Here is an 18,780-nt window from a genome sequence, read left to right on the forward strand (position 1 = left end):
GGAAATACAAGACTGCTGCTGACAGAAAGCGAAGGCACGTGGAGTTTGAAGTTGGCGATTTTGTTTGGGCTATCCTTACGAAGAATCGTTTTTCTACTGGTGACTACCACAAGCTCGCAGCAAGAAAGATTGGTCCTGTGAAGATCGTGGAGAAGATCAATCCAAACGCCTATCGACTTAAACTTTCCAGCCACATTCGTACTGCCGATATGTTTAACGTGAAGCACCTAATTCCTTACACAGGTGACAGTTCGGATTACGACAATTTGAGGGTGAATTCTCTCCACCCAGGGGAGAATGATGCGGCAGAGGCAGCGACAAATCGGTACCTGGAGAAAAATAGGTTCTGATGACTCTATCTCAAAGGAAATGGCCTTCAGAGCAAAACTCATTGCTTTGCTGTGATTTTTCGATATTTAAAGCAAATTTCATCGTTTAGGACCTCAAATGGGCATTTTATTGGAAAGTTTATTTCTTTTCATGCAATTTAGGTTTTCTTAATCCCTTTTTAAGCTTTGTAAGCCCTAGGGCTGAAACAGTTAATTCATATTTATCAATAAAGTTCAGAGCTTTCGTGCACTTTGTCCAATCTCGGAGTCGATTCGAGTTTGATGCCTATTTTCTGATATTCTTAGAATCAACAGGTAGTAAAAGGTCGTAGTTCCGGTATTTGTGCTCAAATCAACGGCTCTGTGATAGGTTACTTGCGTGTACGTTGCGTCAGCGGGTGTTAAGAATATAAAAGAAAATAGAGTGGTTTATATGGGATTGGATCTCACAACTTATCAACTCGAGCTTTTAAGTTGAAAGTTGAGTTCAAACCCATGTAAGTCTGGTAGAATTTAGATGAAAAAATCCACTGGGCTATAAATTATTGGAGCCATCTCCAACCTAAAAGCTCGAGCTGGTAGATTGTGATACCCAATCTCTTATAAACCCGTAGATTTTTCTTTAATTTTTCCGTGTGGGACAATCTCTCTCAACACCCGCTCTCACGTGGTACCCTATGGTCTTTCTTACCATTTACCTACACGTGCCGCGTGAATACATAAACACTCGCCCTCAATAAACTTACCTTGAGTTGAGTTCTCCTCTCTTCCGAACTCAGGCCTTAACTACCTCGAGCTAGGCTTTCTCTTCCACACTCGGGGGAGAGAGGTCGAATAAACTGTGAGCCGGGCTTCCACTTCCGAACTTGGACTTCATTGGCCCCAAGTTCCACACTCTGGCATGTTGTAGTGTGAATCCCCACACGGGCGCGCGGAAGCTTAACCCGCTCTGATACCATATAAAAATCCATTGAACTATAAGTTATTGGATCCATCTCCAACCCAAAAGATCGAGTTGGTAGATTGTGAAATCCAATCTCTTATAAACCCGTGGATTTCTCATTAATTGACCACAAGCCTGTATGCGCCAAAGAACGAAAACGGATCAGGGCTTCCGGAGGTTATGTCTATGATAGGTACCTCAATGGCCAATTGAATGCAATTTTATATCCAGACTCCTAGGATGAATTCGAAAGCGAATTTTCTCTACCTATAGGAGAATGATGCGGCAGAAGACGTGACAAATCGGTATCTCGAGAAAAACAGGTTCTGACGATCGTGTTCGAGGGAAACGGCCTCCGAAGCCAAACGGGAAATTTCAGGGCCTCAAACAGTCAAGTTTATGTTACTTGAGCATTTTTACAATTCTTAGGGAATAGTTTATTTTACGGAATAGTTTATTTCCTTTGTTATAATTTCGTTTCCTTTGTTATAATTTCGTTTAAGCCTATTTAAGCGATGCAAGCCCTAAGGCTAAAGACAATTGTTTTTTAATTCCGTTGCGTCAGTTGATATCAGAGCCGCGTTTGCTCTTGGATCAGCGATGCCACCCCGAAGAACCTCAATCAACATCGTGTTGTGGAGGAGGACGAAGTATATCGGATAATCGAGCAAATTATTGATACCCGACTGGTGCGTAAGTTGGACGTGGTTTTGGACAGCCTAACTAAGAGGATGGGGGCGTTGATGGAGGCCCGACAGGCAATCGACCCGAGGCACGGCCGAGTCCCTAATCCGACTGCAGACTTGGATGATGTCAAGTATGAATCCTATTCTGAAGGGGACACAACTTTGTTTTCCGAAGAGGATTCGTCTGATGACGCATTTTTTGTAGCAGGAGACGATGGAGAGCCCGAGTTCGATGAGGAGGAGGAGGAAGATGAGGGAGATGACAAGGGTTATGATGAGAACCAAAAGTTCGATGAATTTTAGGGGAATGATGTGGGTCTCTTTGCTTCTGCTGGGTATGATGAGGACGATAAAGAGAATGATGCAGTCTGGGAGACCATCGACAAGAGGATGGACTCGCGAAGAAAAGATGGGAGGGAAGTGAGGCTGAATCAGGAAATTGAGAAGTACCATGCCTCGAATCAATAGATGAGAACGAGGATGTCAGATGTCTCTATCAAACCAATCACTGCGACAAAGTATTTTGAGTCAGGATTTTTTTCAATCATGCATTCTGGAGCATGGGCTGACATCGGTTTCCGGTCAAGTATGGAAAACGTGTATGTTTGTGTGGATAATTTTGCGCATGATTATGGATTCGAGAATCTAAGCGGTGGACCTAATACCTTCTATGGGGTTTTCGTTGGGCATGGGGGAAAGCATGCTGTTGATTTTGCCTGCTGTCACTTGTTGAGGATCATTCTTGAAGACAAAGACTTTCCTCATGAGATTGAGAATGTCATTTCTTCTGCCTTCTTACAAACGGATGCTGCCTTTGTCGAAGCATGCTCATTAGATGCAACCCTCGCTTCTGAAACAACAGCATTGGCAACAACAATCAAGGGGAGATTACTAGTGATGGCTAACGCTGGAGATTGTAGAGCAGTCCTATTTCGCCTAGGGAAAGCAATTGAGATGTGAAGGGACCACAAGCCTGTATGGGCCAAAGAATGGAAACGGATCGAGGCTTTCGGAGGTTATGTCTATCATGGGTACCTCAATGGGCAACTGAACGCAACTTTATCTTTGGACTCCTAGGGCGAATTCTCTCCACCCAGGGGAGAACGATGTGGCAGAAAATGTGGCAAATCGGTATCTTGAGAAAAACAAGTTCTGACGACCCTGTCTCAAGGGAAACGACCTCCATAGCCAAACGAGAAATTTTAGGGCCTCAAATAGTCAATTTTATGTCATTTGGGCGTTTTTACAATTTTTAAGCAATAGTTTATTTTACAAAATAGTTTATTTACTTCGTTATAATTATGTTTCATTTTTTATAATTTCGTTTAAGCATATTTAAGCGTTGTAAGCCCTAGAGCTAAAGATAATAGTTTTTGAATGAATAAAATTTCGAGAGAATATTTTCTCTATTTTTCCAAATTCGGCATTGATTGAATCAAAGAATTTGATGTCTATTCCATGGTATTCGTAAAATCAACATGTTATAGAAGATTATTTTCTGGTATTCGTGCACAAATCAACAGATTACAATTGTTCTTTAGTTACGCTGCGTCAGTTGGTGTTAGAGCCTAAGGTAACGATCCAAGGGAAGTGCACATGCTATGCGTGGATACCAATTTGTCACGTCTTCTGCCGCATCAGTTTTCCCGAAATTTCTTATGCTTAAGTCAAATCTATGTCTGAGATTGTATAATATTGTTTGGAATTAAATAACATACCTTCTAGGGTTTATATAGGAGGGGTATGAGGTGATTGGACCCCGAGATATTTGGGATATTTGATATATTCCACATATATTTGATGTGATCTTCCCAAAATATATTATGAAAATATATATTATAAGAGATAGATATTATTTCTCGCTTAGGCCAGCACATGAACCTTATTTAGTTAGAGTGGACGCATGCCTTGTTGGCCTACTCAGTGGGCGCTAGGACGGAGTCCGTCATTAATCAAACAACTTTTGCGTAAATTTGAGCTCATGGAAATAAGTTTTGTTATTCAATGGAATTAATTACATGTGACCATGCTCAAATTTGCAACTACAAAATTGGTCTAGTTCGTTAACCGATTCGTAAATCTGCAAATCAAGTACATATATGAATGTGAAGACTTCCCTGACCGTAATGTAAAATGTGCAAGAAACATGTTTCGGGCAAAATAACAATCGGTCAAGATGTGAGACCTGACATTTATTTTTATTTCAAATAGTATATGTATGTATGTACATGTTTATATATATATATATATATATTACGTACATATTACTGGAGCATCAGGTCAGGGAAAAAAAAAAGAAAAAGAAAGGGGTGGAAGGGCCCACGTGGCCTCATTTCCCCTGCCATTGCATTTCCACCGCCATATATTTCTTCCTTTTTCTTTTGTTCCTTTCCTTTCCTGTTTGCTCTGTTTTTCGGGCTGGGAAAAAAAATTGAAGAAGGAACAGAGGACAACAGAGGGAGAAAGAGAGCATACGAGAGCAAGCTAGAGGAAGATGGATTCAGAGGGGGCCTCTAGGGGGAAGAAACGAGCATAGAGCTCGTAATAGAGCTGAGCCCAGGGAGGAGGAAGGAATAATCGAGTGGATAATTGGGGCAGGGCAGCAGATTGAGAGTTGAGTGAGTAGGGGGAAATGGGGGAGCACTAAGAGGAAGAGTTTAAGCTTATAATTGGGTAAGTTAACAGATATGTTTGAGCATGTGAGATTGATTGTATTATTTATATTGTTTAACCTTTGCTTTGCCTATATGTATCTCTTGTGATAAATTGAGGTCTCTCAGGGATATTTTTGTTTCGGTCCAGCTTTGTTCGGAATTAAATTGCCTAGGTATATCATACTTTACATGAGTTTGTGAATTTACTTGAATGCTATTTTTATAAGTTCTTTGTATAATTTATGAGAGTTTTATTTTCAAGTTGAATTTAGTTCAAATTATGGATTAGAGTATAATACAGTATGAAGAGTGACAGTGGGAGAAAAGATTGAAAAGAGAATTGAGGGAGGGGTGATGTGCAGATATTGAAGCAGAAGATGGACATAGTTGCTTGATAGTATGGTAGAGTTTGAATGGATCATGTGAGATGTGGTAAATGGCGGTTCTTCTTTTCATGTGATTGAGTTTTCTTTGAGTATTGGTTTTATGTGAGTTTAAATCACAAGTTATTATTGTTACGTTTTGCAAGAATTATTTACTAGCTAAATCTACAAGAAGAAACATATTTTCTTTTAACGTGAAAAGTGTGTATTTCTCTTCTTTTATGGCTACTAGGGATTCAGGATGGTCTTGCCTTACTAATTTTAGTGAATTAGGATTTTTGCTTAATTGTGACGGGATAAACATGCCAAGTTGGATATTGAAGAATGTGTTAAGTTTAAAAGGATTTATTTGTTTGATTACTTGAGTAATCTATGAGTTTAAAGCTTATTAAAGGATGGAATCGAGGTAGAACGATTGGAAGTGATTGTAATAAGTTCCTAAGCTTAAGACTTCTATTTTAACTTGTGTGAGTTTATATGATTTTAGTTTGTTGAATTATAAGGATTAGGTTGTTAAGTTTATAAAGAAGAATTTGCCGCTTTAATATACCTTTTGATTGGTTGACTTTTTATTGATTATATGATCGACCATTATAGCTGTATGAGTGCTTAGAATTTAAGAGCAAATGGGTTTGAATCTCTCATCTCTTTAGAATTTCAAATGGTTAGGCATGCTATATATATATATATATATATATATATATATGTGGATAGAATTATATGAGATATGATGTTTTCCTGTCATGCTTGCAATTGATAGGGGCTGAGGACACCAATATTATGCATCCTGAAAGTCAAGTTTGATGAATCATTTTGGGTGTTTGGTGAGTACTCTATTCCATCGTGAAATGATATATATATATATATATATATGTAGGTCATGTGAATAATCTAGTCCTTTGTGAAATGATGTGTTCTAATTATATACATTGTTAAGATGAGTATTGTGGTAGTTAGATTAAGAAATTGGTCGTGCTATGTTCCGTGATGGAATTTGAGAGGTATTGTCTTGTATGTTTCACTTTGATTTGAGATAATGTGTTGTGATTGTGTTTATTAGTTGTGTATGAGATATGTGATGGTAATGTGCTGCCATTGTGATGTGATTGGGATTATGCTTGGGTATAATAAAGTATGATGTGAGATGGTATGGCTACAATTGATCGTGATTGTGATTGTGGTTTGACTATAGCCATGGGACCGCTGGACCCGGCGGATTACAAAATGGGCCAGATCGGCCGCTGGACCCAGCGGAATACAAATAGGGCCTGATCGGCCGCCAAACCCGGCGAAATATAAATAGGGACTTGATCGGCCGCCAAACCCGGCGGAATACAAATAGGGACCTGATCGGCCGCTGGACCCGGCGGAATACAAATAGGGGCCTGATCGGCCGCTGGACCCAGCGGAATATAAGTAAGGGCATGATCGGCCGCTGGACCAGCGGAATATAAATGAAGGTCAACTCTTACCGCCAGAGGTTAATAGGCGGCCCCCGCTTATGAGAGATGGATATTGGGAGTTGAGAATGATGTGAGCGAGAAGTGCGGGGTAACGGTACCGTCACAACTCTGTTGCGAGGGAATGCAACCCTATGGCTATATTAGTTTGGTTGTGTTGTATGTTGTTTGTTTGGTTGGATTGCTGTAAATATGATGATTGTTGAGATTGTCTGAAGTTATTCTGTGAAATCCGTGTTGTTTCTAAAGTTGATCTGTCAAGTTATTGTGTGGTGTGTTGCTATGGATTGCTAATGAATGGATATTTGATGTCTATGTGAGTTTGGATGTTAGATAAATGGTTGGAAGAGTTGCGTGAATTTGTTAGTAGGACTTAAATTTAATTACTATTTGGATGTAATTATTAATATAGTATATATATATATATATATACCGTATATGGGTGCGATGAGTTGATAGTTGAATTGGATGTGATTGTATTAATTATTTGAATATTAAATTGTTTGCAATTAAATATTTATTTTATCATAATTCATTTTGCTTTGGAATTTAGTATTCACTGAGATGCAGCTCACACTCTGCATACATTTTTCCAGATAAGCTTCCGATGGCTCGGATAAATCACTTTTTGATATCGGGGATCAGCTTGGAGGACTAGGTAGGAACCTTAGCCATTTGATAGATATCCTTTTTGTACAGAATAATGGACTTGAGAATGTTACGACCTGAAACTTTTGTCTAGCTGGTTTAGCAATGTAGCTTTGCAAAAATCGTACTTATATAAATATATATGTGAGAGCAGTTGTAGTAGTTATATGCTTTTGAGAGTTATGGAAAGCAGATTTTATATGAACAGTTATGATGGATTGGTTGTATACTTTGGAAATTTATGAGAAGTAAATTTTTATGTGAAAATTTTTATGGTGATAATGGATTCGATGAAATTTAGGAAAAACTCTATCGAAATTTCGGGTCGTGACAGGTCAAGAGAGAGCGGCCAGTGTAACAACTACAACCCACATGACTATTGGATCCTGGACTATGTCATATGCAATACAAGCAGATGGGTTACCAGCCTTTCTCGGGGCAACGAAATGCTTAAGGAGAAAACGGCAATAATGCATTAATAATGGAACCTTTCTGCAAGACAATCCTTACATCCCTTTTCTTCTGCTAACGATGAATTCATGACAGAGCATGACATCCAAACTTCACAGCATAATCTAAGTGAACTTCCACCCCTCGTCGTCTCCTTGAATCAAATCATTGAGCTGGCTAGGCGTTCTATCGGCTAGAGTAATCAGAATGTCAATACATAGGAATTTGGTTGATGATCATGGTGATGGTCGTCTACTTTCAAATTAATGGCCAATAGAAAATAAATCACTCATAGCCTATATATGCAGATCAACTCCCACGCTAAACGATATAAGCCAATGGAAATTAATCTCTGAAGACTTTGGCCTGCAAACAAATTGTATCAATAATCCGTTAACGCAAATTTCATATATAGTTTTCTGCTTTACAATTTATTGTTGTATATAAATACTGAAGATCCCTTCTTCTTTTTTTTGCATGAAAATATATTTTTTATTATATATGTTTATATTAAACAAAGAATATATTCGGTCCACTAATTTTGCTCACTGATATTGTTTAAAAAACAGGGGTGGCTGATATCTATGCCCTGTATATGGGATGGGAGACCCCCGATATCTAGGTTCTTGGGCCATTCTTATTGGGTCCTGTTTGGTTCGGCCCATTTCTTAGTTCTAAGGCCTTTCCATTTAAGTGGCCTGAAGGGTGACCCATCACTTTTTTATTTTACCCTTAGGTATTCACGTGCACGTGCGAGAAACTTTTATTCATTTTTTATGTAATTAAATATAAAAATATAGCAATTAAGTTAATACACAGGGATAGAGGTTAAATCTAATCTCTACATGTCCTTCAGGTTTTACATAAAGAATTGTATAATATTGGAAAATTTTCCTTCAAATATGGTCATTGATAGAAGTTTCCAGTATTGATAATATTTTAAATATATATATATATATATTTATCATGATAGCAGTGGAATGTTGGGATGGAAATTATTAAAATTGCACGAAAAGATCATCGATAACTTAACAAAATTATTCAAATTTATGAAATGAATGTTCAGTCTATTAATTGTTATTTACCATGATAAATGAGTAAATTGGGATTAGCCCTAATCATATCATTTGAAGTTAATCAAGTTATTTACAACTTTGAAACACTTAGGCAGAAAAACAAAAATCAGAAAAGAAGAAGAAGAAGAAGAATAAAACTCTCTTTTTTGGGTAGAAATAAAAGAACCTGGGTCATTGAAATCGTTTGAGCACGTTGTGACCGTGTTCTTTCTTCTCCTATTGCGAGAGGAGAAGGGGAAAAGGAGAACGAAGGAATGAGAGACGGTTATTTTCCTTTTACATTCAATAGGAAGATTGAAGAGTTGAGTCTCTCCAATCTTTTCTTTTGTTTTCTTTTCTTTTACTTTTTTATATACTGAAGATTCATCATATGTCATCAAATAAAAAAATGAACTGAATATATTGAATATACCTGTGAATATGCATAACAGAGAGTTGTTGTTTGATAACTCGGTGAAAACCGAGTTAAATTACCACATTTTGAGATAATTTGTATGCTAGGACTTTGAGTTAGTCATGTCTTAGGTTAGTTTTTAGTAATTTTAGTGTTAGTTTGGATTTAGTAGAGATAGGTACTTTTTTACCATCCCTTGTTAGTTTTCGAGAATTTAATGTCAATATTTGCTATTGATGTCAAATTTTGTGTTTTGGGGATGATTATGGAGCTATGAGGAATTCGAGGACTAAGTTTGAGGTTCGGGATGCAAGGAGAATGCGTGGAGTCATCTCGATATTTATTGTTGTGGTAAAATCCTGTAATTGCCGTAACAATTTTGTTCAACCGAATCAGATGAAATTGTTGTGGCAATATTGTTGTTTTGTCGCAGCAATATGAGTTGAGTGCATATCTCGTTTCTCTTGAGTATTTTAGGCTACTTTGGGTATGTGACATCTTTGGAAGTATTATGCAATAGGATACCCTGTGGACCAAGTCTAGAAAATAATATATTAGGGATAGCTTTTATTTCAAATTATGAAATTAAATTGGCATTTTAAGAAATTAGAGTTCGAGATATTATGGAGAATTTCTTGGGATTCTTTTGGGGGTATTTAAAGGTTTTTGGCTGAATGTGAAGAGGTGATCGACATCGGGAAAAGAGTAAATGTGGAGAGCATCCAGAGACCAAGGAGAATACGGAGACAACCTGAGTCCAAGATTGGCCGTGTTTTCTTTCAATTCTTCTTTATTCTTGCGTTCCATTATGTTTTCTTTCAATTCTTGGTTGTTGAACTCCATTATCATGAGCTAAATCTATTTTTATTAGGGTATCAATGGAACCTAGAGTTTAATCTTAATATGTGATCTTGCTTCTTTGCTTATTGATTGATTGATCGTGATTAATTTATTTTGTTCTTAATGTTATTTGATTGTTTGGCCTCCAATGAGATTGTTCTAGCAACTTAGATAAACTTGGGAAACAGATTCTAAGTTTAGCTTCAGGATAGGATAGCCTAAGATTAATTCAAGTTGGAAAATGAGATTAATTTTTGAGAGGATTAGGAATAATCAATCGCTTCAGGTAGGCAATTAGGGTTCGGTCTTAATAAGTCATCACTAGTTGGTTGCCTAGGAATAGTGTAGTTGATTTGATACATGAGGATTCATTCTCGTGATTATCGCAAGACGTGCAAGAAGATAGAAAATCCTAGGTTAACAAAGAGAGTCAATCATTCAATAGTAAGTGAAATAGGTGATCAGATTAGGAATAGCCCTAGGGGAAGTTGTATGCTTTAGGCATCTTATCACCATTAGGATTCTTGTTTTTATCAATTTCATACTTTTTCTTAGTTTTAGTTAAAAAAAAAACTTAGAAATCAATTGTCTAAATAAAAGCCGATTATTCAAATTTCGGTACTTAGCAAAAGTCTAGATCAGTCCTCATGGGAACGATACTATACTCACTCTTTATTACTTGTTCGATACGTGCACTTGCGCAAATCGATTATATTTATCGCGACAGATTTTTGGCGTCATTGCTGGGGATCGATCCTTTGCTTATTGCTCATATTAGGATCAAGTAGTCACTTTTAGTTCATATTCTTATTTTATTTTAACTCTTTGGTCCAGTTCTTTTTCTTATTTTTCCTCTTAGATGATGGCATCGAGAAATTATCAATGACTAACGAAGTCGATAAGGCCAAGCGTGGAGGCAATTACATTTGAGAGTCCATCTATCAGTTGTGATTTTTGTGGAGACTAGCATGCAATTGAGCAATGCCTGACATACCAATATTCCAACACATACAATTCGGGCTGGTGGAGTCATTCACATGAATTTCAATCGCAACCAAGTCTCACGATGCAAGACAAAAAGCTGAGTATCGAAGAAATTTTATTTCAATACATTTCTAAGACTGATGCTCTCTTGCTGGAACACGCCACATCCCTTTGGAATGTAGAAAATCAAGTTGGCTCTCAAGTAGTGGACATTCGAAATATTGAGAACCCACTAGGGCAATTAGCCCATGCTTTGAACTCAGGATTCTAGGATGCCTTGCCAAGTGACAATGAAGTTGACTTGAAGGAAAAGGCTACGGAAGAAGCCACAAAATCATGGTGCAAACTGGACAATTAGAGGAACATCCGGCTGCAAGCACCGTAGAGCATGAGACCTACGACTCAATGCCAGGATCTTTGTCCATCCAACTCTAAATGTAAGAACCCGGAAGTTCCACCTGAAGTTCTCTTAGTCCCTGAATTAACGAATGGAGATGTTGATTTTATTGTTGTACTTTAATAGCTCGAACCCACACAAACTACACCAAGGGTGATGACTCAATTTGGGATTCGAGAAATTTTCTATTTACCAAAACTAATTAAAATTTGTTTTCCTCCAGAGGGGAAACAAGAATTTAAGGAATGGGCAGTATGGATGAAAATTGTATTGAAGTGGCTATACGAAGAACTCAAAGAGAGAGTCCTCAGACTAAAGAAGGAGCTAAGGTGGCAATCGAAGTGAAGATGGTTTTATTAGGATCGAGAGGATCACCTCCTCGATAAAAATGGTGCAACCTCGAGAATTCTGCAAAGTCGAGCCTTCGACTTTAAACCTGGCGCTTCTTGGAAGGCAACCCAAGTTTCTTCCCTTTTGATTTATTTTATTTTATTTTTGTGATTTTTATTTATATTTTGATTAGTGTCCAATGCAATGTATTTATGTTGTAGTTTTTTGGGAGTTTAGTGATGGCACAAATTGAGGAAATCGTTTCTGTTACTTTTGTGGTGGCAAGATCCAAAATTGCCGCGGCAAAGTACCTGGAAGAGGAATTTGATGTTCAGGCGTGCTTTGAAATGTAAACATGGGTTCTTTCTGTTGTGCAGAATCAGATTCACCACTTGCCATCAGAACAGCCGAGGACATGTTCTGTATATCTGCAGCATGGTCCTGGACACAAAGAAGCCCAATCTGTATGTATTTCTTCATTACCACTAATGTCGATGAAGCAGAATCCACCAGTATTGCTTCTTCAATCAACTCCAATCCTCTATCTTCCTTCCAAATTGTCCACGCCTTCAGAACAAATCAAGCATTCATTTATCAGCAACTGCAGAATAAAGGTTGAATACGAACAAGGCAAGAACTCAGACTTACATAAGAAAGAAGATAGAGGTGCTCTCCGCGGCAGTAAAAGCTTGTGCTCTTGCTGCTGCCAACAGTCTCTAACATCAAAACTCCGAAGCTGTACACATCAGACTTCACGGAAAATATCCCACCCATGGCATACTCAGGCGCCATATATCCCCTGCATTTAAAGAACAGTCACTCATACTGTGATATATATTTGTTAGGTTCAAGGGATAGCGAAAGTCATCCTTACAGCGTTCCCACGACCCTCCGAGTGTTTACTACATCCTGTGTGCCATGAAACATGCGCGCCAACCCAAAGTCCGAGATATGCGGATTCATGTTTTCGCCAAGAAGAATGTTGCCTGCTTTCATATCTCGGTATATGACCCTCAGGCAAGAATAACGGTGGAGATAAAGAAGGCCTCTTGCCACACCTCGATGATGTGAAGGCATGCTTCCCAACTGAGTTTTGCCTCCCTCTTTGGATCTGTGTAAATGTAAGGAGCGTCATTTACCTTCTGCAAGATAATCTTAACTCCGAAATAGATTGCAAAAGATATATATGCTGTGATACAAAATAAATACCAAAGAGAAAAGTATCCCAACTGTTGTTTGAAAAATAGTTGTATGCTAAAATCTTTTCGTCTCCTTCAATGCAGTAACCAAAGAGCTTGACAAGATTTCTATGTTGAAGCTTCGATATTAACATGATCTCATTCTTGAACTCCTCTGTGCCTTGTCCTGAGCTACTAGAAAGTCTTTTCACTGCGACATCCTTCCCATTCTGCAACTTTCCCTAAATAAAAAGATTTACAATGTTATCAATAAAATTCGACGTTTCTACTATTTATTAATACATATGTAGTGAGTGTACCACAGCTTATACACAGGACCAAAACCGCCTTGCCCAAGTTTATTGATGTTGCTGAAATTTTTTGAACCAACTAATATGCTATGAAAATCGATCTGTGGTGCACCTCCTTGGGAATCAATCACATCCGATGAGCAGACGAGAAAGGTTCCTGGAGATGGATTTGCAAACTGTGAGATTATGAATTTGAGTTCAAGGAAAAACATAGGGAAGGTAAATTGATCTGTAGAGCAATAATGGAAAGCTGAGCAATATATTTACAAATATTGGTGCCATAACTTAGTCATCATACTGTGTTGTTTTGCTCTGCTCCTCCATAGATCATAGACTACCGCTCCCAGAAGGACAATGCTACTTGTAGTAGTAAAGCCAATTCTGAGTTTTTGCAATCGTGATAATGCACCTAAGAGTGAAGAAGACTTTACTTGGACTTAGACAGTTGCGACAATTCCAAAATAATTCGTTTTCTATATTGGAAAGCCAGAGATACAGATCTTCTCCAAAATCACGGAATTCTTGAGTATCCATGAGATCTTTACTCCAAACCATGCAACCTATGCCACTCACAAAAAATAAGCATAGCAAGAGCAGTTGCCCTGGCGCCAGCCTCTACATCTCACAACAACGTTCGCATCAGATAGTAGTTCTGAGAAATCAGGGAGTTTCAGTAGGCTCATTTGAAGAAAAACATCTTGCTTTCTACTGATAGATGAGCTCGTGGTCCTTTGACAGTTCAGTTCTGATTCTCTCACGCACCCTCAGGTCCAGTTCCCTCTGTTCCGATCATCGTATGACTTTGGTTTAAACCCTGTGAAGCAATGGCAGATTGGGAATGTGAATGAATTGCAAACCCCGTAAGATCCGCAGGCTCCATAGATCTCACACCAATTTGCCAGTACTTCCCATCTCCTGACCCATTCTCTCACTCCCTCATCCCAATAGTTTAGGTTGAATATTCCATCTGATGACATAGTAAAACAAGAAAGGAAAGGAAGGAACTATTAGGAGCATCAAAGGAGAAAAATACTGTTTCCTGTTCTATATCATTTTCGATGGTGTATCCATTTGTGTATCCTCCATCCATATTGGAATCCCTATGAACTTTGATTTGTCCGACTGTTCACCTCGCCGGTAAGGGGACGAGCCACTCCAAATGAATGTTTAGGTCGAAGTCTCGTTAGTCAATCCAAAGGCAAAATCTCCATGGGATGGATCAGCGGCATTCTTCCATGAAACCAGGTAGTGTTGGTCTCCGGCTTTGGCATTGATCCCGATCTTCATTCCAGGAAGAAGAGTATCACAAGGATCATCAAAGCTCTCCCAATTATAATTTCCCAATTTTGCATCAACTAATACGAAACTTCCATCATCCAAAAGAACCGCAAAAGACTCATCCAACTGGCTGGAAACATTGGTTGTTGACCATATAGTATTGTCTTGCTCATTGATGAGCATCACTTCTAAAATTGAAATTATACCGATCACTCGTCTAGATCTTGGGGGTGTTTCACGGAAATTTCAATCGATGCTTACTGACAAAAATGAAAAGAAAGAAGACGCACTTCTCTTGCTTGAGCTGCTACAGAAACCAAAAAAAGCGCGCCTGAATATAGAAAAGTAAGCTTTGAATTGTCAATTTTCAATTAATTTCATGAAACGAATGTTGGTCTCCCCCTCCCCCTTTTTCTTAGTGTTTGTTATAATCTGCAATTAAGAATTTATGTTTTTTTTTTTATGTATACTTGTTTTCCGTTGGTCTGTGTTTTATTAGTATAACTATAATACAGGTTTTAGGTAAGTTTCGTATTGGATCAAGTAGCCTTCGGTCCATGTTTATGTTCACACCTGATTTTCAGCTCAATTTCATAAAGGAGATGTGCAAAGTTCTCTGGATATTCGAACTGATCCTGAGCTTTTGAAAGCACCGCGTGTCCTTTATCGAGGCTGATATTGATTCATCCGTTTAGACCGATGAATGGAACTCAATAATACACAGAATTAGCGAAAACGGCATTGTATAAAGCCGCTCTTGAATTTTTCTGTTTTCTTTCTTATGAAGTAAAAGGAATCGGCGTAGCACCACAGGGACCAAGGAAAAAACAACATAGATTTTTTTTTTTTGTGATAAGCACCATATCAAGACCAATGGGTCGCAACTATTCAAAGATCGAGCTGGGTCAGCCCTGTAAAGGTTCTAATTAAGGTTGCTGTTTTTTATTCCACTCCCCTGTTGAATGAACTTAGACGTTTAACAATACTCTTATTTGCTTTGTAATGTCTTGATGCTTTGTTCAATTGTTGATTAGCGGCTGCTTGCGTGACTACACTTGGTTTTCGGTCCTTCAGGTAGAAGCATTACTATTAGAACTTTTCCTTGGCTGAACCCATGCAGCATGCCCGATATACTGCCCGAGCATTGACAAGTATTTCGCTAAGAACATAGCACTGAAATACCTCGCATAGCACGTTGCCTGAATTTGGAGATGTTAAGTTTCCAAATCAGGTTTCTGAGTAAGATGTGCATGGACATACGAGGCTCAAAGATGTTAATGCTGATGTTTCTATAATTAGTTCTTGCTTGCAGTCTGACTCAAGTTAATTGGATCTTCGGCGTGATTTTTACCTTCTTAGTGAAAGAAGAGTGAGAGAGTAACATGGGCTTGAGATTTCTGTGCAGCAATGGCATCTGAACAGAGGAATACAAAACATTGTCATTGTTGAGGAAAAAGCCGAAACCAAACGTGAATTTTAGATTGTTCAATAAGATTATGAAGTTACTTGGTGTAAAGCAAGTTCTTATAACTAGCGGTTAATCTTGATAACTTGTTATTGTATTCAATTGGGGAATACAGATGTACATATCCACCCAGAGAAAAAGACTAATAATATAACTACAAGAAAACAGCATTTCACCAACAGAAGAAATCGGTTGGTAAGAGGACAGACGGAATATGCAATTACAAAATCAGTGATGGCACAGGAATCCTTCTATTTCTAGGTCAGCCATAATTCTTGCATTACCATTTTGTATGACCCTACAGCAAACGAGTTTGTTCGACAATTACAGACCAATAAAAGGCAATCGAAACTTACCAATAATCTATCGTCCCTCAACTAGTGAGGAGTTGGTGACCGTGTTTATGGACAATATGCTGTCATGTTGTAGTGGATTTTTATGTTCAGGGGTGCTTTGAAAGGTAAACATGGGATCTTTCGGTTGTGCAGGATCAGATTCACCCCTCAGCATCAGAAACAACTGAGGACATGTTTGGTCTATCTGCAGCATGGTACTGGACGAATAGAAGCCCAATCTGTATGCATTTTCTTCATTACCTCTAATGATAATAAGGCAGAATCCACCAGTATTGCTTCATTGATCAACTCCAGTCCCCTAACTTCCTCCGAAAATTTCCATGCCTTTGCAACAAATAAAGCGTTCATCAATTATAAATCAAGCATTCATCAATTAGCAGTTACGGAAGAAATGTTGAATACAAACGAGTCACGATCTCGGACTTACGTAAGCAGGAAGTTGAGGTGCTCGCCGAGGTAGTAAAAGCTCATGTTCTTGCAGCTGCTAACAATCTGTAACAGCAAAACTCCGAAGCTGTAGACATCGGACTTCTCAGAAAATATCCCACCCATAGCATACTCAGGAGCCATATATCCCCTGTATTTCAAGAAAAGTCACTCATACTGTGATATGTAACTTGTTACTAGGTTCATGGGAAGACCAAAGTCATCCTTACAGCGTTCCCACAACCCTCCGAGTGTTCACTAGATCTTTTGTACTATGAAACATGCGCACCAACCCAAAGTCTGAAATACTCGGATTAATGTTTCCATCAAGGAGAATGTTGCTTGCTTTCAGATCTGTGTATGACTCGCAGGCAAGAATCACAGTGTAGATAAAGAAGGCCCCTTGCAACACCCTTGATGATGTGAAGGCGTGTTTCCCAGTTGAGCTCTGCCTTCCTCTTTGAATCTATGAAAATGTAAAGAGCATCATTTACTTTCTCGATGATATTCTGAAATCAAAAACAGATTACAAATGCTATGATATGAAATACATACCATAGAGGAAAGTATCCAAACTTTTGTTTGACAAGTACTCCTATACTAAAATCTTTTCGTCTCCTTCAATGCAGTAACCCAAAAGCTTGACAAGGTTTCTATGTTGAAGCTTCGATATTAACATGATCTCATTCTTGAACTCCTCCGTGCCTTGCCCCGAGCTGCTAGAAAGTCTTTTTACTACGACATCCTTCCCATCCTGCAACTTTCCCAAAATAACAGATTTAGTGTTATCAACAGATGATTTGACGTTTCTGCTATTTATTTCTACTTTTGATAGCAAACAATTGCACTATAACTTGTAGACGGGACCAAAACCGCCTTGCCCAAGTTTATTGATGATGCCGAAATTATTCGTAGCAGCTTATATGTTATGAAAGTTGAAGATCTGGGGTGCACCTCCTTGGGTGTCAATCCCATCTGATGAATAAACGAGCCCTGGAATCCTGAATAAGGTTCCTAGAGATGGGATATATTTGCAAAATGATGGCTTAAAAATAAGTTCCTTGTAGAAACATAGGAAGTTACATCCATAAAGCAACAATAGCAAAGCCAAGTAGATAATACTACAAACCATTATGCACGTATTTCTTTGTCATAACTCAGTCACAATATATAACGTGTTGTTTTGCTCTTCTCCACCATAGACAGCATGCAACCCGTCCTAACAGGATGAAGCTAGTTGTAGTTGTAGAGCCCATGGCAAATTTTTGTGCTCGCGATAATGTACCTAAGAGTGAAGAAGATATTAGAGCAAACTGTCAGTTTGGTCCTCAAAAGATTTGTCGGCCATCACTTTAGTCCCCAAAAGAGTTTTGCCAACACAATGGTCCTTGAATGTTCATTCCGCAAGATAAAATAGTCCCCCTTTAGTTGGCCGTTACAAATTGCCGAGGTAGCATGTAACGCCATCAAATTATTTCTTAAAAAGATCAATAAAATGACTAACACATTATTTTTTAACACACAGAAGAGGGGTAGACCGGAGGGGGACCCTCCTGGCCAGCACCTCCCCTGCTCTCTCTCTCTCTCTCTCTCTCTCTCTCTCAGTAGAAACTCTCTGGTGGAAACCCTTGAACCAGAGGACCAGTGGCGTGCCTTAGAAGCCCGAAACGTTTGGAAAGCGATCAAAGGGTATAGGAGGAGCACCAAAAGAAAGAAAGTTTGATTGGGAAGGAACCAAGAGAGAGCTTGATATGACCAGGGCCGACTCCAACACCCAGCTCGCCTTCCTGTTAATTGGGAAATGTGATGGACATTGAAGACTCGGCGACCATCAACCGAATGAGAGCGAATTATAGTCTGAAGAAGCAGCTCGGACTAAGGTTTGCAGGAATACGCGATGGTCAATGATTGGGAGAACAGTTAGAGGAAAAACTGATGTATGTTTTGCTTTATGACTCTCCTTTTTCTCTCACCATTGATCACCAGTAAAAATAAAAATAATAATAATAATAATAATAAGAGGAAATGAGAAAGAGATAGGTGATTAACTGTGGAGGAAGTTTGCCAGCGGCCACCGCCGACCTCCTGCGCTGCGCATTCAAGGGAGAAAAAACTTTTCTATCTTTTTTTTAAAATTATTTTTTAAGAATTAATTTGATGGTGTTACATGCCACCTCAGCAATTTGTAACAG

The 18,780-nt window shown here is 38.6% G+C and overlaps 1 protein-coding gene, 2 long non-coding RNA genes and 1 pseudogene across 3 annotated transcripts; 2 read left to right on the forward strand and 2 right to left on the reverse strand.

Moving 5' to 3' along the window:
- Positions 1–2,426: 2,426 nt before the first annotated feature.
- Positions 2,427–3,035, forward strand: LOC116204301 (annotated as a pseudogene).
- Positions 3,036–4,339: 1,304 nt separating this feature from the next.
- LOC116203695 lies at positions 4,340–7,370 on the forward strand. Its single transcript, XR_004156293.1, has 3 exons — positions 4,340–4,631; positions 5,756–5,819; positions 7,052–7,370. It is a non-coding gene; the product is annotated as an uncharacterized LOC116203695 (long non-coding RNA).
- Positions 7,371–11,841: 4,471 nt separating this feature from the next.
- LOC116204303 (G-type lectin S-receptor-like serine/threonine-protein kinase At1g11280) lies at positions 11,842–14,524 on the reverse strand. The gene is given in 7 exon segments (XM_031536394.1): positions 11,842–12,141; positions 12,223–12,373; positions 12,449–12,635; positions 12,638–12,685; positions 12,784–12,996; positions 13,080–13,239; positions 14,306–14,524. Coding segments are annotated over 7 exon segments (1,278 nt in total).
- Positions 14,525–16,014: 1,490 nt separating this feature from the next.
- Positions 16,015–18,395, reverse strand: LOC116203698. Its single transcript, XR_004156295.1, has 3 exons — positions 17,144–18,395; positions 16,590–17,054; positions 16,015–16,486 (listed from the first exon to the last, which is right to left on the reverse strand). It is a non-coding gene; the product is annotated as an uncharacterized LOC116203698 (long non-coding RNA).
- Positions 18,396–18,780: the final 385 nt, after the last annotated feature.

The sequence above is a fragment of the Punica granatum genome, chromosome 4 (assembly GCF_007655135.1).
Source record: "Punica granatum isolate Tunisia-2019 chromosome 4, ASM765513v2, whole genome shotgun sequence".
Classification (NCBI taxonomy): Eukaryota; Viridiplantae; Streptophyta; class Magnoliopsida; order Myrtales; family Lythraceae; genus Punica; species Punica granatum.